The sequence below is a fragment of the Mesoplodon densirostris genome, chromosome 16 (genome assembly GCF_025265405.1).
Source record: "Mesoplodon densirostris isolate mMesDen1 chromosome 16, mMesDen1 primary haplotype, whole genome shotgun sequence".
Classification (NCBI taxonomy): Eukaryota; Metazoa; Chordata; class Mammalia; order Artiodactyla; family Ziphiidae; genus Mesoplodon; species Mesoplodon densirostris.
In genome coordinates, this window is record NC_082676.1 from 45,463,362 (window position 1) to 45,480,750 (window position 17,389).

The 17,389-nt window shown below is 50.7% G+C and overlaps 1 protein-coding gene across 1 annotated transcript; it reads left to right on the plus strand.

The window, feature by feature from the left end:
- Positions 1 to 4,261: 4,261 nt before the first annotated feature.
- Positions 4,262 to 10,050, plus strand: CD19 (CD19 molecule). Its single transcript, XM_060078052.1, has 15 exons — positions 4,262 to 4,352; positions 4,604 to 4,891; positions 5,215 to 5,418; positions 5,536 to 5,829; positions 6,865 to 6,975; positions 7,248 to 7,296; positions 7,620 to 7,708; positions 8,096 to 8,209; positions 8,332 to 8,436; positions 8,519 to 8,587; positions 8,697 to 8,753; positions 8,849 to 8,905; positions 9,481 to 9,573; positions 9,676 to 9,778; positions 9,947 to 10,050. Exons 1-14 carry the CDS (start codon positions 4,262 to 4,264, stop codon positions 9,762 to 9,764), a joined length of 1,710 nt encoding a protein of 569 aa, XP_059934035.1. The 3' UTR covers positions 9,765 to 9,778; positions 9,947 to 10,050.
- Positions 10,051 to 17,389: the final 7,339 nt, after the last annotated feature.

A 17,389-nucleotide genomic window follows, 5' to 3' on the forward strand; every position in this document is an offset into this window, starting at 1 on the left:
CGTGGAGCGTCCCTCGGGGCAGGGCTGCTGGGTCGACTTCACTTTTCTGGGCGCCTGGGTCCCCGCGTAGTCAGTCGTAGAAGTCAGAAACTTCCATGTCCCCACCCCCACTTTGATATTTAGCCGGTCACCGCTTCCTGCTAATCCTCCCTCCACCTCCCAGTGCCTCTGAAATCCCTCCTTTCCTCTGTCGGCCGCTGCCCTAGGTCAAGCTCTCATTATCTGTGACCTCTCCCCTCCAACAGCCGACCTGACTTCTCCCCTTGGACGGTGACAGGTAACTCAAACTTCAGTCTAGAGCCTTGATTCCCTTTCTCCCAAACCCGTTTCTCCCTCTGGAAAGTACATTCCAGGAGCCTGTAAGTCCTTGGTTCTTCGTGTCCTCCTGCAAGTCATGTCTCACTTAAAAATGGGCGAAGGACAGGAATAGACATTTCATTGATGTCGCAGATGGCCAATATGTGCATGAAAGAAGATATTCAACATCATTAGCCATTTGGGAAGTGCAGATTTCCTACTTGCACACCTACCAGGACAGCTAAAATTTAAAAAGAGGGATAATACCAAATGCTGGTGAATAGATGGAGAAACTGAGTTTCTCATGTATTCCTGAAGAGAATGTAAAATGGTATAGCTACTGTGGAAAAGGGTACGACAATTTCTTACAAAACTAAACATGACCTTACCTGAACACATCAAGCTTTCCCCCACCCCAGGTCTTGGCTCCGAAGTCACCTTCTCAGTGAAGCCTTCCCTGACCACCCTTTCTAAAGTAGCCACTTCTATCACCTGTCCACCATTAGATCGCATTAGAGACTTCTCACCACCTGAAATTGTTTATTGGTTAACTTATTTATTGTTTATTAACAATTGGTTAACCAATTGTTTACTGGTTAACTTGTTTATTACCCCCTTTAGCCTTCTGTGGCCCCCAAGACTTGAATCAGAGCTCCATGAGATTAGGAACGTTGTCTTTCTTGTACCCTGTTATTTTCCCAGCACCTAGCACAGTGCCGGGTAAATAAACAGTAGTAAATAAATATTTGGTGAATGAATGAATGAACACTTTCCTTACTGATCTCTCTGGCCTCCCTCCAACCTCCTCCCCTCCCCCACCCCACTGCAACCTGGGTAGTTTTAGAAAATGCAAATCTGACCAGGTCAACTCCTAGATTATAAATCCCCAAGAGCTTCTTGCCCTCAGAATAAATTCCAGACTCCCTGCATATGTGGCAGGGTTTCTCGGGAAGGGCATGAAATGATGCCTGTAAATAAGGTTCCGGTCAACTATCAGGCTTGGATTTTAACCCGAGACCCTGGGAGTCATTGAAGGCTGTTGAGCAGGGGAAGCACACGGCTAATTCCAAGGAAACACTCTCTGTGAGGAATGTGGGTGGGAAGTAAAGGAGGTAGAGGACAGAGAGCCCAGAAAACAAGCTGTTGAAATGGTTCTGGTTGAGAAGAGTCCAAAATAGGAGAAAATTGACTCTAGAAATATTGAGGATAGAAAATGAACTAGCTTTGGTGACTGAGTACATGGGGGAAAGCGAAAAGAAAGTTTCCTGTCACTCTTCTAACTTCCTTCCCTTTTTATTTATTTATTTATTTTAGTTGATTTACAATATTATGTTAGTTTCAGGTGTCCAGCAGAGTGATTCGGTTGTGTATATATAATATTTTTTTCAGATTATTTTCCATTATAGATTATTACAAGATATTGAAGATAGTTTCCTGTGTTACACACTAAATCCTTGTTGCTTATCTATTTTATGTATAGTAATTTGTATCTGTTAATTGCATACTCCTAATTTATCCCCCCCCCCCCCCGTGCATTTCCCCTTCGGAAACCATAACTAACTTACTTCCTTTATACAACAAACACTTATTGAGCACCTACTGGATGCCAGTGAACCAGGCAGTAAAGACCCCTGTTGTAGCACAATGAATAATCTAGGGCAGGTGGCCAATGAGAAGACTAAAAAGTAAACAAGCAGACTTTGGGACTGGGGCAAAAGCTGGGAAGGAAATAAAACAGGCGTGTGAGGTTAATTTCAAAGTACCTGGGGTGTCAGGAAAGGCCTCTCTGAGGAAGCAATGTTTGAACTGAGAGTTGAGCAAGGAAAGGAGCCAGTGGAGTGAAGAGCCGAGAGTAGATCCAGGAAGAAGGGCAGCAAGTGCAAAGGCCCTGAGTCAGGGGCAGAGTGGCGGAGAGTTGAGGTAGGAAATATAGTCACGGGCAGTCTCCCTCAGGTCTTTGGAATATTTATTTTAGGCAGAAAACAGTCGCTGGAATGTTCTAAGCAGGGAGCTGACATGCTCTAGCAAGAAGACTCTGCGTGTGAGGCAGCTGGAAGCTAGTGAAGGGATGAGAGAGATTCTGTTGAAGGAAAGGCAGATGGGGTCCTGCCACCTCACCGGCTCCATTCTCTTCCCCGCTCCCCAGCCACCCCAACCCCCCCAAAGGGAGGTGGGGGCCCTGCCAGCTGGAGGGTCCCCTGGGGTTTGCCTAAGGCAAACAGGAAGCCACAGGCCAGTGAGACGGGCCTGGGAACCAGCAACTGAGAAAGCAGGTCTCCTGGGTCCCTGGCCCTTCTCCCTCCGTGACTGCAGCAGTGATAGACAGAGATTCACATGGAGGGGGTGGGGCGGGTGGGGGGGAGGAGAGAGAGAGAAAGAGACATGGGGGTGTGTGTGTCAGAAGAACAGATTTAAGAGTCAGGACACCTGGGTCCTGGTGCCCAGTTGTACCACCAGCCCAATGTGTGATCTCAGGCAACACCCTGCCTTTGTGTGTGTGGGGGCTCGATTTTCCCACTTCTAAATGGGTTCCTTCCATAACTGAAGCAGGGGCTTCCTGGGGAAGAACTGGGAGACAAAGGGGCATTAAGCATCAGTCATTCCTCAGTACCGCTGCAAAGGAGCCCCAGTGGCAGAATGGCTTGAACCCTTAGCTATTAATGGACACTGTCTCTCACGAACTGAGAGCGCTTGCTATGTGCTGTGCTGAGCTACAAGTGCCATACATATATCATCCTGTTTAACCTCCACAAACAATATATATTTTTTTAATTTACAAAATTTATCTTCTTATATAAATTATGAATTTCTCTGGGCAGACAGCCTTCACCTTACTGCACTAATAGCACATCTGTAACACCAAGCTACAGGGTAAGTCTTAACAAGGTCTGTATTCAACATAGCACTTGTCTACCGGGCACTGTAGAGCAGGATGAGGAAAAGCCGGGATCCATCTCAGGCGAAGAAGGGGGAGGGGGCAATGTGTCTCCCCTTCTGACAGTTGGTTTTCTCCCGGGAAGGGGAACATGCAAAGTTATGTCTGGATTCTGGAAGTGGGTGGAGATCTTGGAGGCTGAGAAGCCCAAGGCAGCACTGCAGCTCGGCTCCCTTTATCTCTGAGGGAAGCAGGGACTCCTCTTTCACTCATCTGTAACACGTCACTCTGGCCTAGCTGATGCTTTGGGGAAACAGGGACAGGGGTCATCATCGAATTAGCAGCAATTAAGAACAGGCCATACACTGCCACAGTGTGGAGGTGTCATCCTGGCCCCAGGGACCTGAAAGCACAAACAATATTTTGAGACTACGGTTATTATCCCCAGTTTAGAGAGAAAGAAACTAAGGCTTAGAAAGATGAAGACAATTAGCCAAGTGGCGGAGGTGGAGGATTCAAACTCAAGTCTGCCAGATCCCACTGTATGTGTGATGGGCTGCTTGTACGGAGGTGGAGAAAGGCCCAAGAGACGTCGGTTGAATGAATGAAGGGGGTGTGTGTGTGAAGGGAAATGAACTAAGAGCCTGAGGTTGAAGGAGGGAGGAGGAGGAGAAGGAGGGAGCCTGGATCCACTCATTCAACAAATATTCCTTGGGCGCCTACACAATAACGTGCCAAGCACTGTTCCGGGGCACTGTGTGTACAGTTGTGAACAGGACAAAGCTCTGCCACAAGGGGCTTTCTAGTGGAGAAACAGAAATCCATTAAGAAAGGAGACACGCAAATAAGATCATCTCACATGGTGGTAAGTGCTGTGATGAAAATAAAACACGGTAGCAGGGAGGAGGTGAGTTTTGTGGTTCTGGAGGGGTGCGTGGAGAAAGGGCCTGAGGCATGACCACCCCTTCCTCTCTGGAGGGACTGCCCATCCTCCCCCACAGACACCCATGGTTCAGTGCCCACCAGGTCCCCGCCTGCCCCAGCATCCCCCGCGCGGCGAAGCTGGGTGCCCTGGGGAGTCTGGCCACCATGCCACCTCCTCTCCTCCTCTTCTTCCTCCACCTGTTCCTTACCCCCATGGGAGTCAGGCCCCAGGAAACACAACTACTGGAGGCTAAAGGTATGTGTCCGGAAGGCAGAGGTGGATGGAAGGGCTGGAAACCTGGGTTCCGGTTGGGTGCCCTTGGCCAAGTCACTTACCTTCTCTGAGCCTCCATTTTGTTATTTGTAAAATTCAGGGGAAGACTGCAAGGACTCTGAGGACTTATCCACTCCCAGCTGGTGGGGTCGTTGGCTTTATAACCCAGTCTGAGGAGTGAAGGGGGCTAGGGGCTCCTCACTCCCCACCCCCATCCTTCTCTCTCTCCACAGAGGGAGGCAATGCTGTGCTGCCATGCCTTGAAGGTCTCTCAGATGGTCCCCCTGAGCAACTGGCCTGGTTTCGGGGCTCCCAATCAACACCCTTCTTAGAGCTGAGCCTAGGGTTACCAGGCCTGGGCATCCATGTGGGGCCCCTGGGCACCCTGAAGGAGCCCCAGGGAACCTTGCTGTTCATCTTCAATGTCTCCGACCAGATGGGGGGCTTCTACCTGTGCCAGCCAGGCCCCTCTTCTGAGCAAGGCTGGCAGCCTGGCTGGACGGTCAGCGTGAAGGGCAGCGGTGAGGTCCGGGCTGGGGCGGGGAGGGCTGGATGAGAAGAGGGAGGCCCACCGTAGATGGAGGAGGTCCAGCAGCTGAAATGGATCTGGAGGGAGGGGCTGGAGTGTCCGAGGGACAAGCCGGGAGCCAGTTTTAGGTGGCTTCTAAAAACTGCTGTGGCTTCGTGACGGCAGCACTGCGCTGCTCTGTATTTGTCTTTCACTCTTTTCTCTGAGTCGCCGTTTCTCTGTCTCTCTCTGGGTCTTTGCCTCTGCCTTTCTGGGTCTCTGTATCTCTCTGCCTCTCCTAGATGTCTCTGTATCTGGTTCTGGGTATCTTCCCAGGAGAACTGTTCCGGTGGAATGCTTCAGACCTAAATGACCCAAGCTGTGGCCTGGGGAACAGGTCCTCAGGGGGCCCCAGGCTCTCTTCTGGTCACCCCACAAGGTCCCAGCTCTATGTGTGGGCCAAGGACCGCCCTGCGATCTTACGCACAGATTCTGCCTGTGCCCCACCTAACGGCACTTTGAACCAGAGCAACAACCACGGTAAGGTGCTGGGGAGATGCCAGGAAGTGGGGGGATGATAACTGGGACCTGGATGGTGTGCAGGGGAGGAGACCCCCAAGGACTACACTTTCCTAGCCTTGGCTCTCCTTGCCCCAGACCTCACGGTGGCCCCTGGCTCCACACTCTCGCTGTCCTGTGGGGCATCCCGTACCTCACTGGCCAGAGGCCCCATCTCCTGGATCCATGTGCGTCCCAAGAAGCCTAACATCAAATTGCTGAGCCTAAACCTGAGTGAGGATGCCCAACTCAGAGAGATGTGGGTCATGGGCACCCTTGGGGGAAAGGCTGTTCTGTTGCTGCCTGAGACCACAGCTCAAGATGCTGGCATCTATCATTGTAACCATGGCAACGTGACCACCCAGATGCAGCTGAAGGTCACTGCCCAGTCAGGTAGAGTTTCTCCCAATTGTGGGGCATCTGAGTGGGGCTACTGGGAAGAACCGGAAGCCCGGCAACCTTGGTTCCCCAACCTGAGGGCTAGTAACAGCCTCACCCTGAGCCCCAGCCTCTACACTGAACACTGACCCCAACTTTTTCCTCCCTTGCTTCCAAGACACTACTTTTCTGGGTCTTTTACCACTGGTTGTTCCTTCCCATCAACTTTGGGAGAGGCTTCCTTCCTCCCTCATTCCTCACAGTTGGAGCCTTGAGCCCTCTTCTTATCCCTGTCTACACTTTCTCACCCTTGATTACACACTCTTCTTGTTTGACCTCCTTTACTCCCATGGCTCCTTAGGCCACCATGCCTTGGTGACTCAGTTCCATACACCCCACACCCAGCCAACTCCTGGCATTGCCATTTGATGTCCATGGACATTGCAGGCTCAACAGGTACAAAATCAAACTTGGTATCTTCCTCAAGCACAGTCTTCTAGGTGGCCCTAGAAGTGAAGGACACTATCACCTGCCCATGTGCCCAAGCCAGCAACCTGGGCATCCTTCCTTTTCCTCACCTGTCCACCAAGTTGGCCATAATGTCCTGCCCATTCTGTCTCCCTTCTTTCAATCCTACCATGTTACTGCAACCACAGTTCTCAAACTCATCCTGAACTTTCCCCCCAAACTCGACCTCAGCAGCACATTGCTGCATCTCACCTCTAACCCTGTGAACTCGACTCTGCCCTTTACGTTGACCATGGCTGTCCTTAACTGCAGCGGGAAGCTGATCATTATGCTCCCCTTAATCCTAACATTGTGTCTGACTATAGTCATAGTTTGTTCATGGTTTGCTTAACAGATGCCACTCCAGGCCCCGTGCCAGGCTCCGGGTCCTCAGAGGGAGGGAGGAGAGCCCTCCCTATAGCTTGGGATGTTGAGGATCTGTGTCTTGCCCCAGCCCCCCGAGACTTATGGCCCTTTGAGATCCTGAGGCTGGACAGCAAGATGCCAGCCCGGGGTCTTCATCTCATAGCTCCTTCCCCCTAGCAGTATGGCATTGGCTACTGGAGACTGGTGGCTGGATAGTCCCTGTTGTGACTTTAGCTTATCTGATCTTCTGCCTGGGTTCCCTGGTGGGCTTTCTTCATCTCCGAAGAGGTGAGTCATGTCCCCCAGCTGGTCTTCCCAAACTTACCCCTCCCTCCTCAGGAGAGGCCACACTGGCCAGTCTGACAACCATCTGTTTCTCCTCCCACACCTCCCCCACAGACCTCAGAATCCTGCCCCCACTCCTTTTCTACCCCCTCCCCCAAACTACCCGAGCCCTTTGGAATTTGAAATCCCATCTCCTCCAAGTGACTTCCCCAGCATCCCCCAAATCTTCACTCTTGAGTCTCTCTCCTCTGATCATTCCCCTTAACTCCCCCCAGCCCTGATCCTGAGGAGGAAAAGAAAGCGAATGACAGATCCCACTAGAAGGTAATGATGCCAGCGCCCTCCAGGCTCCCACTCCTGCACTTTCACCTTATGCTTTGCACTTGCTGTTTCCTCTGCTCAGGGTGTCTTTTCTCCACCTCTATGGTTGAAATACTGCCCAACCTTCAAAGCCCAGCACCAAAGCTACCTCCTCTGTGAAGTCCTCCTTCGAGTGATCGCAGACCCCTCTGTAGGCTGTGGCAGAACAGAGGTGCTCATAACAAGTGACCACATTTTAACCTCTGAGGGTCTAGCCTGAATCTTGAGTGTCCCCTCCAGTCCCCTCCAGGCCTGGCCTCACAGTGCAATTCCCCTTCCTCCTCCAGGTTCTTCAAAGTGACGCCTACCCCGGGAAACGGGGCCCAGAACCAGTACGGGAACATGCTCTCCCTCTCCACTCCCCACTCAGGCACGGGTAGGAGGCACCGCCAGGTCCCTGACCCAGAGTTAGAACCCCACCCATTTTCCTCATCCTTCTAGACCCCTGAGCTCCAAGTCTTCCCGAGCTCAGAGCTCCGCCTTCAGAAAAGAGCCCGCCCCATGGTGCGGAGTCCCGCCCCGACTTGAGCCCCTCCCCCAGGACCAAGGTCCGCCCCCAGAACTCGTATCCCCGCCCCCAGACTCGGGACCTGAAGTCCGGTTCTGACCCCAGAACCTCGCCCGAGACTTCAGGCCACGCCTCTAGATTTAGATCCCGCCCCGCTGGCTCAAGGCTGGGTACCTAGACCCGGAGTCCTCCAGCAGGCCCTGAAGCATCCTCTGCCCGTAGCCCTGACCGCCCCCATCTCCTCTCACCCGCCAGGACGCGCCCAGCGGTGGGCTGCGGGCCTGGGAGCCACCGTGCCGTCCTACGGAAGTCCGCACAGCGACGTCCAGGAGGCCAGAGCCGCGGGGTCCCGGAGCCCACCAGGAACCGGTGATTGAGGGGGGTGGTTACTCACATGGGAGGTATTGGAGTGGTCTGTGGCAGGAATAGTGGACTGGGGCCTGGAGGAGGGGGCCTGTGACCCGGTTCCCACCCCCATCCCCAAACCCCAGGCCCAGAAGAAGAGGAAGGGGAGGCCTATGAGGAGCCGGACAGTGAGGAGGGCTCCAAGTTCTACGAGAACGACTCCAACCTTGGGCAGGACCAGCTCTCCCAGGGTAAGACTGCCCTCCCTCATCCTCACCTTCTCAGCCGGGGTGGACTGTGGGCCCTCCCTGGATCCCTCTCCTTCTCCACCAGATGGCAGCGGCTATGAGAACCCTGAGGAAGGGGTCTTGGGTCCTGAGGATGAAGACTCCTTCTCCAACGGTAATCTGGGGTACTTGTGGGGCCTCATAGACTTGGGAGAACCCACAGGGCTGTGGATCCCCTACAGGGCCGGAGTGGTCCCTGGAGTTCTCTTTTTTTTCGGCAGCAGCTGAATCTTATGAGAATGAGGATGAAGAACTGGCCCAGCCAGTTGCCAGGACAACAGGTGTGTGTGAGGATGGTCACATTCCTGCGGGGTGGATGGGGGTGGTGGTGTGTGTGACGCGAAGGCCGGGAGTGACTTCCCTCTTCCTTCTCCAGACTTCCTGAGCCCCCATGGGTCAGCCTGGGACCCCAGCAGGGAGGCAACCTCCCTTGGTGAGAAGTGCTTGGGACCTGCCTGTCTTGTCCAGGTTGGGTTGATGTGGCCTCGGCTCTAATGTCAGGCCCGACCTTGACCTTGGTTCTGACCCCAAACCCAAGCCCAATCCTGACCTTAGATTTGACTCCAACTCTAACCTCAACACTGACCCCAGTGCCCATCCTGATGCCCAGTGTTCATCCCATCCCTCATCATCAACATCAGCCCCAACCCCAATCCAGTTCCAGCCTGGACTTTGACCTCCAGCTCACCTCAGCCCCAATGCAGGCCTCACCTTTGACCTGAGCTCTCTCTACAACCTCCTCACAACTCTGACTTTGACTCCTTCCAATTCCGTTCTTCACTTTTTCTCTGACCACGACCATAATCTAACCACACGTGATCAAACCCCACAACAAACAAGGGCCAGAACCTGATGCTAACCCTGTCACTCCTTCCTAGTACAATATTGTTCAAGCCTTCCACTTTCCTCTGCCCCTAAGACTCCCTCAGTATCTTAGGCTGCACTTCCCTTCCCCAAGCCCCCAGCATGGCTCCCAGGCTTCCAACTCTCCATCCCCTGGCCAAACAGGGTCCCAGTCCTATGAGGATATGAGAGGGATCCTGTATGCAGCCCCCCAGCTCCGCTTTGTTCAAGCCCAGCCTGGTCCCAGTCACGAGGAAGGTGGGTGCTTCTCCTGCTGTCTCCCATTGTCCTCTGAGGCTTCCTCCCTCCCAGCTGACTTTCAGCTCCACTTATGTCTTACTCCTTCCTGGTCCTGACCAGATGCAGACTCTTATGAGAATATGGATAATCCCGATGGACCAGAACCAGCATGGGGAGGAGGGGGCCACATGGGCACCTGGAGCAACTAGGTGATTCCCTTCAGGTGAGCTGGGAACTGCCCTCCAAGGATGGGAAAGAAGGAGGGAGATGAATAGGGATGGAAGTGGGGTGCTGGCTCCTGGACTGCTCCCCATTACCATTTCTTCTGCATAGCATGGACCTCCTCAGGCCCCTGAGATCCACACCTGACTCTGAAATCTTGTACCCCCAGCAGATGGCGCCAGCCTCTGGAGCAGTGTTACTCAGGATGCGTGTATCTGTGTACACACACAGTGTACACAAGCTAAACTTCGGCCCCCTTTGCACTCCCCAAATAAACTCAGTGACCTCTTCCAATCCTGTGACATAGTGCCCTTTTGTGGGAGGGGAAGGGAAGGTGAGGATGCATGTATTCCCATCCCCTCTTGAATCCAGCGGAGGAGGGAGAACTCCATCTCCGGAACCACAGGGCCTTTTCCCGCCTGGGGCTTGGCCTGCACTCATCTCCCTCACTTGCCTGCCATTCCCGCCAGCCAGTCATTCAGTCATTGTTCATTCGGCAGTTGTATTCGTGGCGCCCAGTGAAGACGAAGCAATCCAGGAATTGGCAGTCATCACTGCCATTTATTGAGCATCTGCTGTGTTCTAACATCAGTGAAGGCATTTAACCTTTCTAATCATCTGTTATGTGCCAGGATTGTATCAAAGTATTTTATGTATATTTTAAGTGTGTGTATGCTTATATATGTTAGCTCATTTTATCTTCACAAACAACCCTGTTTCATAGATGAGGAGACTGAGGCAGAGACCCTAAATTACATGCCCAAGACTTACCTAGTTAATAAATGTTGGGGACAGGACTTGAACTCTGGCCGTCTAATTCCAGAGCCTATATCATTCTTGACACTCTCCCTTCCTAGCTGCAGTTGTGTAGATGGAAAACCGAGGGTCAGAGAGGCCAAGTCATGCAACTAGCACTTCACAGAGCTGAATCCAGAAATCTGGCTGCTGTTCTAGCCATTGTGCCTACTGCCTGGTAAACTGCCTATGATATAAACCACAAACACAAAGACTTCAGAACTAAAAGTCTCCAGGCCCTGAAACCATTATGTAGCAAGCTCTACCACTCCCAAATTCCTGCCTGTCTCAGGCAAAGGCGGACTCAGTCATTGATAGTCTTGGTGTCTTCTGCCTGGTCTCCCCAGCTCCAGTGCTCTTCTGAAACCCAGGACTGGCATCTGAAACCTAGTCCCTCTCCTGCTCCAGAAGTTTCAGTGCTCTCTGTAAGATTGCCTAGACTTTTTCAGTACCTATATTTTTATTTCTAGAATTCCTTTTTTTTTTTTTTTTTTGCGGTACGCGGGCCTCTCACTGTTGTGGCCTCTCCCATTGCGGAGCACAGGCTCCGGACGCGCAGGCCCAGCAGCCATGGCTCACGGGCCCAGCCGCTCCGCGGCATATGGGATCTTCCTGGACTGGGGCACGAACCCGTGTCCCCTGCATCGGCAGGCGGACTCTCAACCACTGCGCCACAGGGAAGCCCTAGAATTCCTTTTCTTAATGTACGTGTTCTTTCTTCATAATGTCCTGTGTTTGTTTTTGAGACTATTCCTTCTTTATCTCTGAACCTTGAAAACTTACTTTAACTGTATTAACGCTATTATGATGTGCCAGGCATTGTTCTAATAAATGCTTTACAAGTAGCATCCTATTTTATCTTCATGACAATTCTATGAGGAAGGTACGCTAAAATTATTATCACCTTAGAGCTGAGAAGACTGAGGCACAGAGAAATTAAATACTTCAGTTGCTAGCTGACTTTAGGCAACTTACTCAAGCTCAATGATCCTCAGTGTTCCCAGTTATAAAGTAGCATTAGGGAGGAGGTGATTATCATCATCTGTACAATGGGGTGAAGCCTCCCATGGTGTATCACCATGGAAGAGTTCTTTGACTTCTTTGTGTTTCTCCTGCAGGAGTCCTTTGCCCCACTCACATCTTCTGGGGCCAGCTTGCTTTGGCTTCTGCCACAGTCTTACAGGCTACACAGGTTTCTGACCATTTTATTTAGAGCAGGCTTTTGCCCTAGGGGTTTGGTCTGACTCTAAGCCCATACTCTGGTGACTCTGGGGATTCTGATTTCCTGCGGTGACTTTTTCCAAACTGCATCCCAAGGCCTGTGGATGGATTTTTTTCCCCTCTGTCTTCTGTGCCCAGAAGAGACAGTCCTTTCTCAGCTCCCAGCTTTGCACATCGGGCTTAGTTTCAGCTCTCTGCTCTTCCTGGGGCCTCAGCCTTAACCTCTGTCCCCATGGGGACATTAAAACTCCAATCCTAGGGATCCCAGCATTCCCATGCGCTGCTCTCTGAATGTTGTGGCTTTGATTTCCTTCATTATTTCTAGCACCAGGGAGATTCTGTCCTGCTTTTGAGCTCAGGTATCTATTAAGAAAAAGAAAAGAAAGAAAGCGATGCCTCTTGTTCTATTTGCATAGTGTATGTTTGGAATGAGGGGGATGGGAAATGAACCTTCAGCATTTCCTTGGGCTCCCATCTTGGACACAGTCCATGTGGCAGAAACAAAATAAAAAAATAAATATCCCAGATCTAGCTCAGGATTCACACCCCGACCTTACCCTTCAGCTAATGTAAGCTTTCCATATTGCCAAAGTCCTCACCATTCCCTATTGCCTTTTACCCAGTCTGCTTCATTCATGTAGGTCTCCTGCCTGTGCCTGAATCATTTGAACATGACACTCCTGGTGAAAACATCCTACCTTCTCAAGGGTGAATCCATGTCTGGGTCTTCTCTGTGCCCCTTGTACCCAGCCAGGGGATGGCAAAGATCAGGAGCTCAGGAAATGAGTGGGGAAGGAGGAGTGAATGAAGGACTGTGCCAAGTCCTGAGATTCAGGGGCCAGAGGCTGGAGCTACTCCTGTGAGCTCTGCTACCCAGCGAAGTCTTGGGAGGAGATGAGGAACGGAGGTGTGCTAACTCCAGCCCAGTGCTCTGGAATCAGACTACCTGTGTTTGAATCCCAGCTCCAACCCTCTCTGGCTGTGTGACTCAAACTCTCTGTGCTGCAGTTTCCTGGTCTGTAGAATAGGGATATTAATGATAGCCACCGGGCTTCCCTGGTGGCACAGTGGTTGAGAGTCCGCCTGCCGATGCAGGGGACACGGGTTCGTGCCCCGGTCCGGGAAGATCCCATATGCCGCGGAGCGGCTGGGCCCGTGAGCCATGGCCGCTGAGCCTGCACGTCTGGAGCCTGTGCTCCGCAACGGGAGAGGCCACAACAGTGAGAGGCCCGCGTACTGCAAAAATAAAAAAATAAAAAAATAATGATAGCTACCTTAGTGAATCTTAAATGAGATGTAAAGCACATGACAGTAGCATAGTAGGCAATTGAACATTAGCTATTATTATTATTTGGCATTTATTAAGGGCCTACTGTGTCCCAGGAGCCAGAGGGCACACAGAATATTTGGGTTAGGAACTCCTCCAGTGCAGGGACCTGCTCAGAAGAAAGCCACACTCCAAAGCTTCACAAATTCCCACCGCATGACCTGTTTCTTTGGCAGGGACTGGATCACTTATAGTTCCTGAACAAGATTTAGGGAGAAGGAGGCTTGAGAGAGGTTTCAGGCCCTCAGGGTCACCCCTAGTTTGCAGGGGCCTCCCAGGTAGGGACCAAGGCTGCAGAAGGGCTTTTGGTGTAATCTCTATGCTTCCAGCCTTACTATAAAGAGTGGATGAAGAGTTCCCAGGGCTAGGAGGTCCTTGGAGTCCACTCTGCCAGGTCCAGAGTCTTTGTTCCTTGGGGAACAGCCTCACCTGCTGGGGTTGTGTGCTTTCAGTCTTGACCTTGGCTGAGTCTACTTGGAGGACTTGAAGTGTGGGCTGAGTTGGGGTGTGTGTGTAAGGGATATCAGTGTAGCAGAGGAGGGGGAGGGGATGGGATGTGGGTGGTCATCAAGATGCTGTACTGGGGGGACTTCCCTGGTGGCGCAGTGGTGAAGAATCCGCCTGCCAATGCAGGGGACATGGGCTCGAGCCCTGGTCTGGGATGATCCCACATGCCGCGAGCAACTAAGCCCGTGTACCACAACTACCGAGCCCGCATGCCACAACTACTGAAGCCCGAGCGCCTAGAGCCCATGCTCCACAACAAGAGAAGCCACCGCAAGGAGAAGCCCGCGCACTGCAACGAAGAGTAGCCCCCGCTCGCCGCAACTAGAGAAAGCCCGCGCGCAGCAATGAAGACTGAACACAGCCAAAAATAGATAAATAAATTAATTAGTTTGTAAAAAAAAAAAAAAGATGCTGTACTGGATGGATGTGTGAAGTACAAGTTATGTGAATGTTAAGTGTGTGAGAGACAGGTGGTATTGGGTGTATGCTGTGTGGGTGTTATGTGTGTGGTATGTATAGTGTGAGATGTCAGGGGAGTGAAAATAAAAGGAAACCTCACTAAAATGGAGTCTGAAGTGGGAGCTTTCATGCTGTACCACTTGTCATCAATTACAGGAAGAACTGTCAGTTAAAGACCCCAACAGAAGAATCATGAACAGGAAAGAATCATCAATTACAGGTCCCAACAGGAAAAGATGTACATTGCATCTCCTAGAAGAAATCCACTACCCGAGCAACTCAGGCAATGAGAAACCATTATCATCCTGACCTCTCACGTTTCTCCAATGGACTTTCCTTCAAAACGACCCCTCCCAATGTCCTCCCTTTTCTCTGTAAAATAACCTTCTTTGTTGGACTTGCCTATGGTTTTCGCTATAGCTTCCTTGTCCCAAATTTCAATTCCTTTGCTATTCCTGAATAAACCCATTCTTGCTGGTAAAATAACTAAATTTTATTTCTAAGGCCAACAGGGGCCATGCAGTTGGAGGCAATATGGGAGGTGTGAAGTGTAGGAGGGGTGTGTCTGTGTTAGCGCCCAAGTTAGTGTGCCCAATGCGTAGTGAAGCCAAACAAACCAAAACATTGAGGTTTGGAGCAGAGAAAGGTTAATTGCAGGGCCCTGCAAGGAGACAGGTGGCTCATGCCCTAAAAAGCCTGGAGCTCCCCAAATGGTTTCAGCAAAGCATTGTTTTAAAATCTTATTTATTTATTTATTTATTTTTGGCTGCATTGGGTCTTCGTTGCTGCACACGGGCTTTCTTTAGTTGCAGCGAGCGGGGGCTGAGCAGGGGCTACTCTTCGTTGCGGTGCGTGGGCTTCTCATTGCTGTGGCTTCTCTTGTTGTGGAGCACGGGCTCTAGGCGCGTGGGCTCAGTAGTTGTGGCTCGCGGCCTCTAGAGCGCAGGCTCAGTAGTTGTGGCGCATAGGCTTAGTTGCTCCATGGCATGTGGGATCTTCCCGGACCAGGGCTTGAACCCGTGTCCCCTGCACTGGCAGGCAGATTCTTAACCACTGCCCCACCAGGAAAGTCCTGGTGGGGGGTTTTCACATCTGTAAAACAACTTAGGAAGTGTGCATCAAATATTGTTATCTAGGTATCAATACTTCAGAGAGGAGCTAAAGCAGAGGATATGGGGGAAGGGCCTGTCCCGGGAAGACCCCATAGGGTCCTGATCGGTTACATCTGTGCTGCGTCAGGGTGCATGTTGTACAGGAGTTGTGGATACAGTAGATGTGTGGAGGATATGTAGCCTCTGAGGTATGCAATGTCGTTGGTGGGTGTGTTGGGGAAATAAAATGAAAAAACAAAACCTTCTTCCCACCCAGAAAACCTCTACACAGAGGTAGTAGAGACAGAAAACAGTTTTATTATTATTATTTTTAAATTTTTGAACTTTTATTTATTTTTTATACAGCACGTTCTTATTAGTTATCTATTTTATACATATTAATGTATATGTGTCAATCCCAATCTCCCACTTCATCCCACCGCCACCCCACCCCACCACCACCCTCCGCCGCCACCTTCCCCCCTTGGTGTCCATACGTTTGAGAAAACAGTTTTATTATTGAATAAGCATTAAACAGAATGCCAGGCACATTACAGGCAATCCCCTGAGAGATGGATTGCAAAAGCAGAAAGAAATCTCACCATTTTATATAGCCAGGCAGGTACCACCCATTATCCTGTTTTCAAGATAAATTTTCAAAACCCATATCTTGTTTTCAAGGTAAACAATGACTAGGCCTCAAGTAAGAAGACTTGACACCACCTTTAGGCACACGTAGATCATCCTAATTTTATCATGGTGATTGGCTTTTATCCAAGGGCAAGACAAACTTCTGGCATCTTTTTTTTTTTTTTTCCTAGAGTCTGATTTATCTAGTTTCTTTTCTTTTCTTTTTTAAAATTTTTATTGGAGTATAGTTGCTTTACAGTATTTTTGATGGGAGGTGGTTTTGTATATTGTAGCAGAGCCTCCATGAAGTTAGGCTGTTATTCTCCCGCTGGAGCTGGGAGATGGGGAGATTGGGAGCTATTTCCCCTGACGCTTTCATTTCAAAAAGATGGCTCCAGAACTTATTTACAAAAGAGGAACAGACTCACAGACATAGAAAACAAACTTATGGTTACCAAAGGGGAAAGGGAGTGGGGTGGGGGGAGGAAGAAATGAGGAGTTTGGGATTAGCAGATACAAACTACTAAATATAAAATAGATAAACAACAAGGTCCAATTGCATAGCACAGGGAACTGTATTCAATATCTTGTAATAAACTATAATGGAAAAGAATCTGAGAAAGAAAATATATAGAAAACTGAATCACTTTGCTGTACACCGGAAACTAACACAACATTGTAAATCAACTATACTTCAATTAAAAAGAAAATGTCTCCCAGGTCCTGGAGTTCCTGAGTTATGAGACTGGCAAGAGGCTTAGTTAGCCATTACAAAGATTTACATACATTTTGAAAAGTTCCAAGAAAGAAATTGTGAAAGAAAAGGGAGAAGGGGGAGAAGTCACGTCCCTTATTTTCAACAGGGAGAATTAAGCCTCTTATTTTTCACTTGTATTTGCCCTTACAGGCGTTGTTTGTGAGGCGGGTTGTGCTTAGGTGTACGTTGTGGGAGGGTGTTGCAAGAGTGTATGTTGGGTTGACTTTACCCGTGAAAAGTGTCTGTCGGGACCTCCAGGGTGAGGGAGGGTATGTATGCTGTCGAAGGTTATGCAGAGAGTTGCGCGGTATTGAAGTGTTGGTCCAGGGGCGTATTGTGCGGATTCTGCACGTGAGGAGGGGGTCGTGTGCGAGGCGTCGGCGTCGAGCGGAATTACTCAGCCCACCAAGCGGTTGGGGGAAAGAATAAACAGGATACCCGTGAAGTCTGCGGTTTCTAAAAGCAATTCCCAGCCGGACTCCTCCCTCAACTCTAGCCTGAGGGATTGCAGACTACAATTCCCAGGATGCCCCGCTCCTCCACCAAACAGGAAAAAGACTCTCTTCAGTGGGCGGGGCTTATAGAAGGATGGTCAGGCCAATGGGTGAGCCGGGACGAGTCGAAACCTACGCCGATTGCGCCGAGGCTGATTGGAATCTTTGGCGCCTTGGTTTCAGTGGTGAAAGTGTGATGGGCGGGTGCAGCGACCAGTGAAAAGGCGGAGAGGTGGATCCAGATGGTGTGGGCGGGAAGAGGTGCTGACTAGCAGGCAGTTCGCCCAATGAAGGGCGGAAGCCGCTGGAGGGGGCCAGGCGAGTTGGTTAG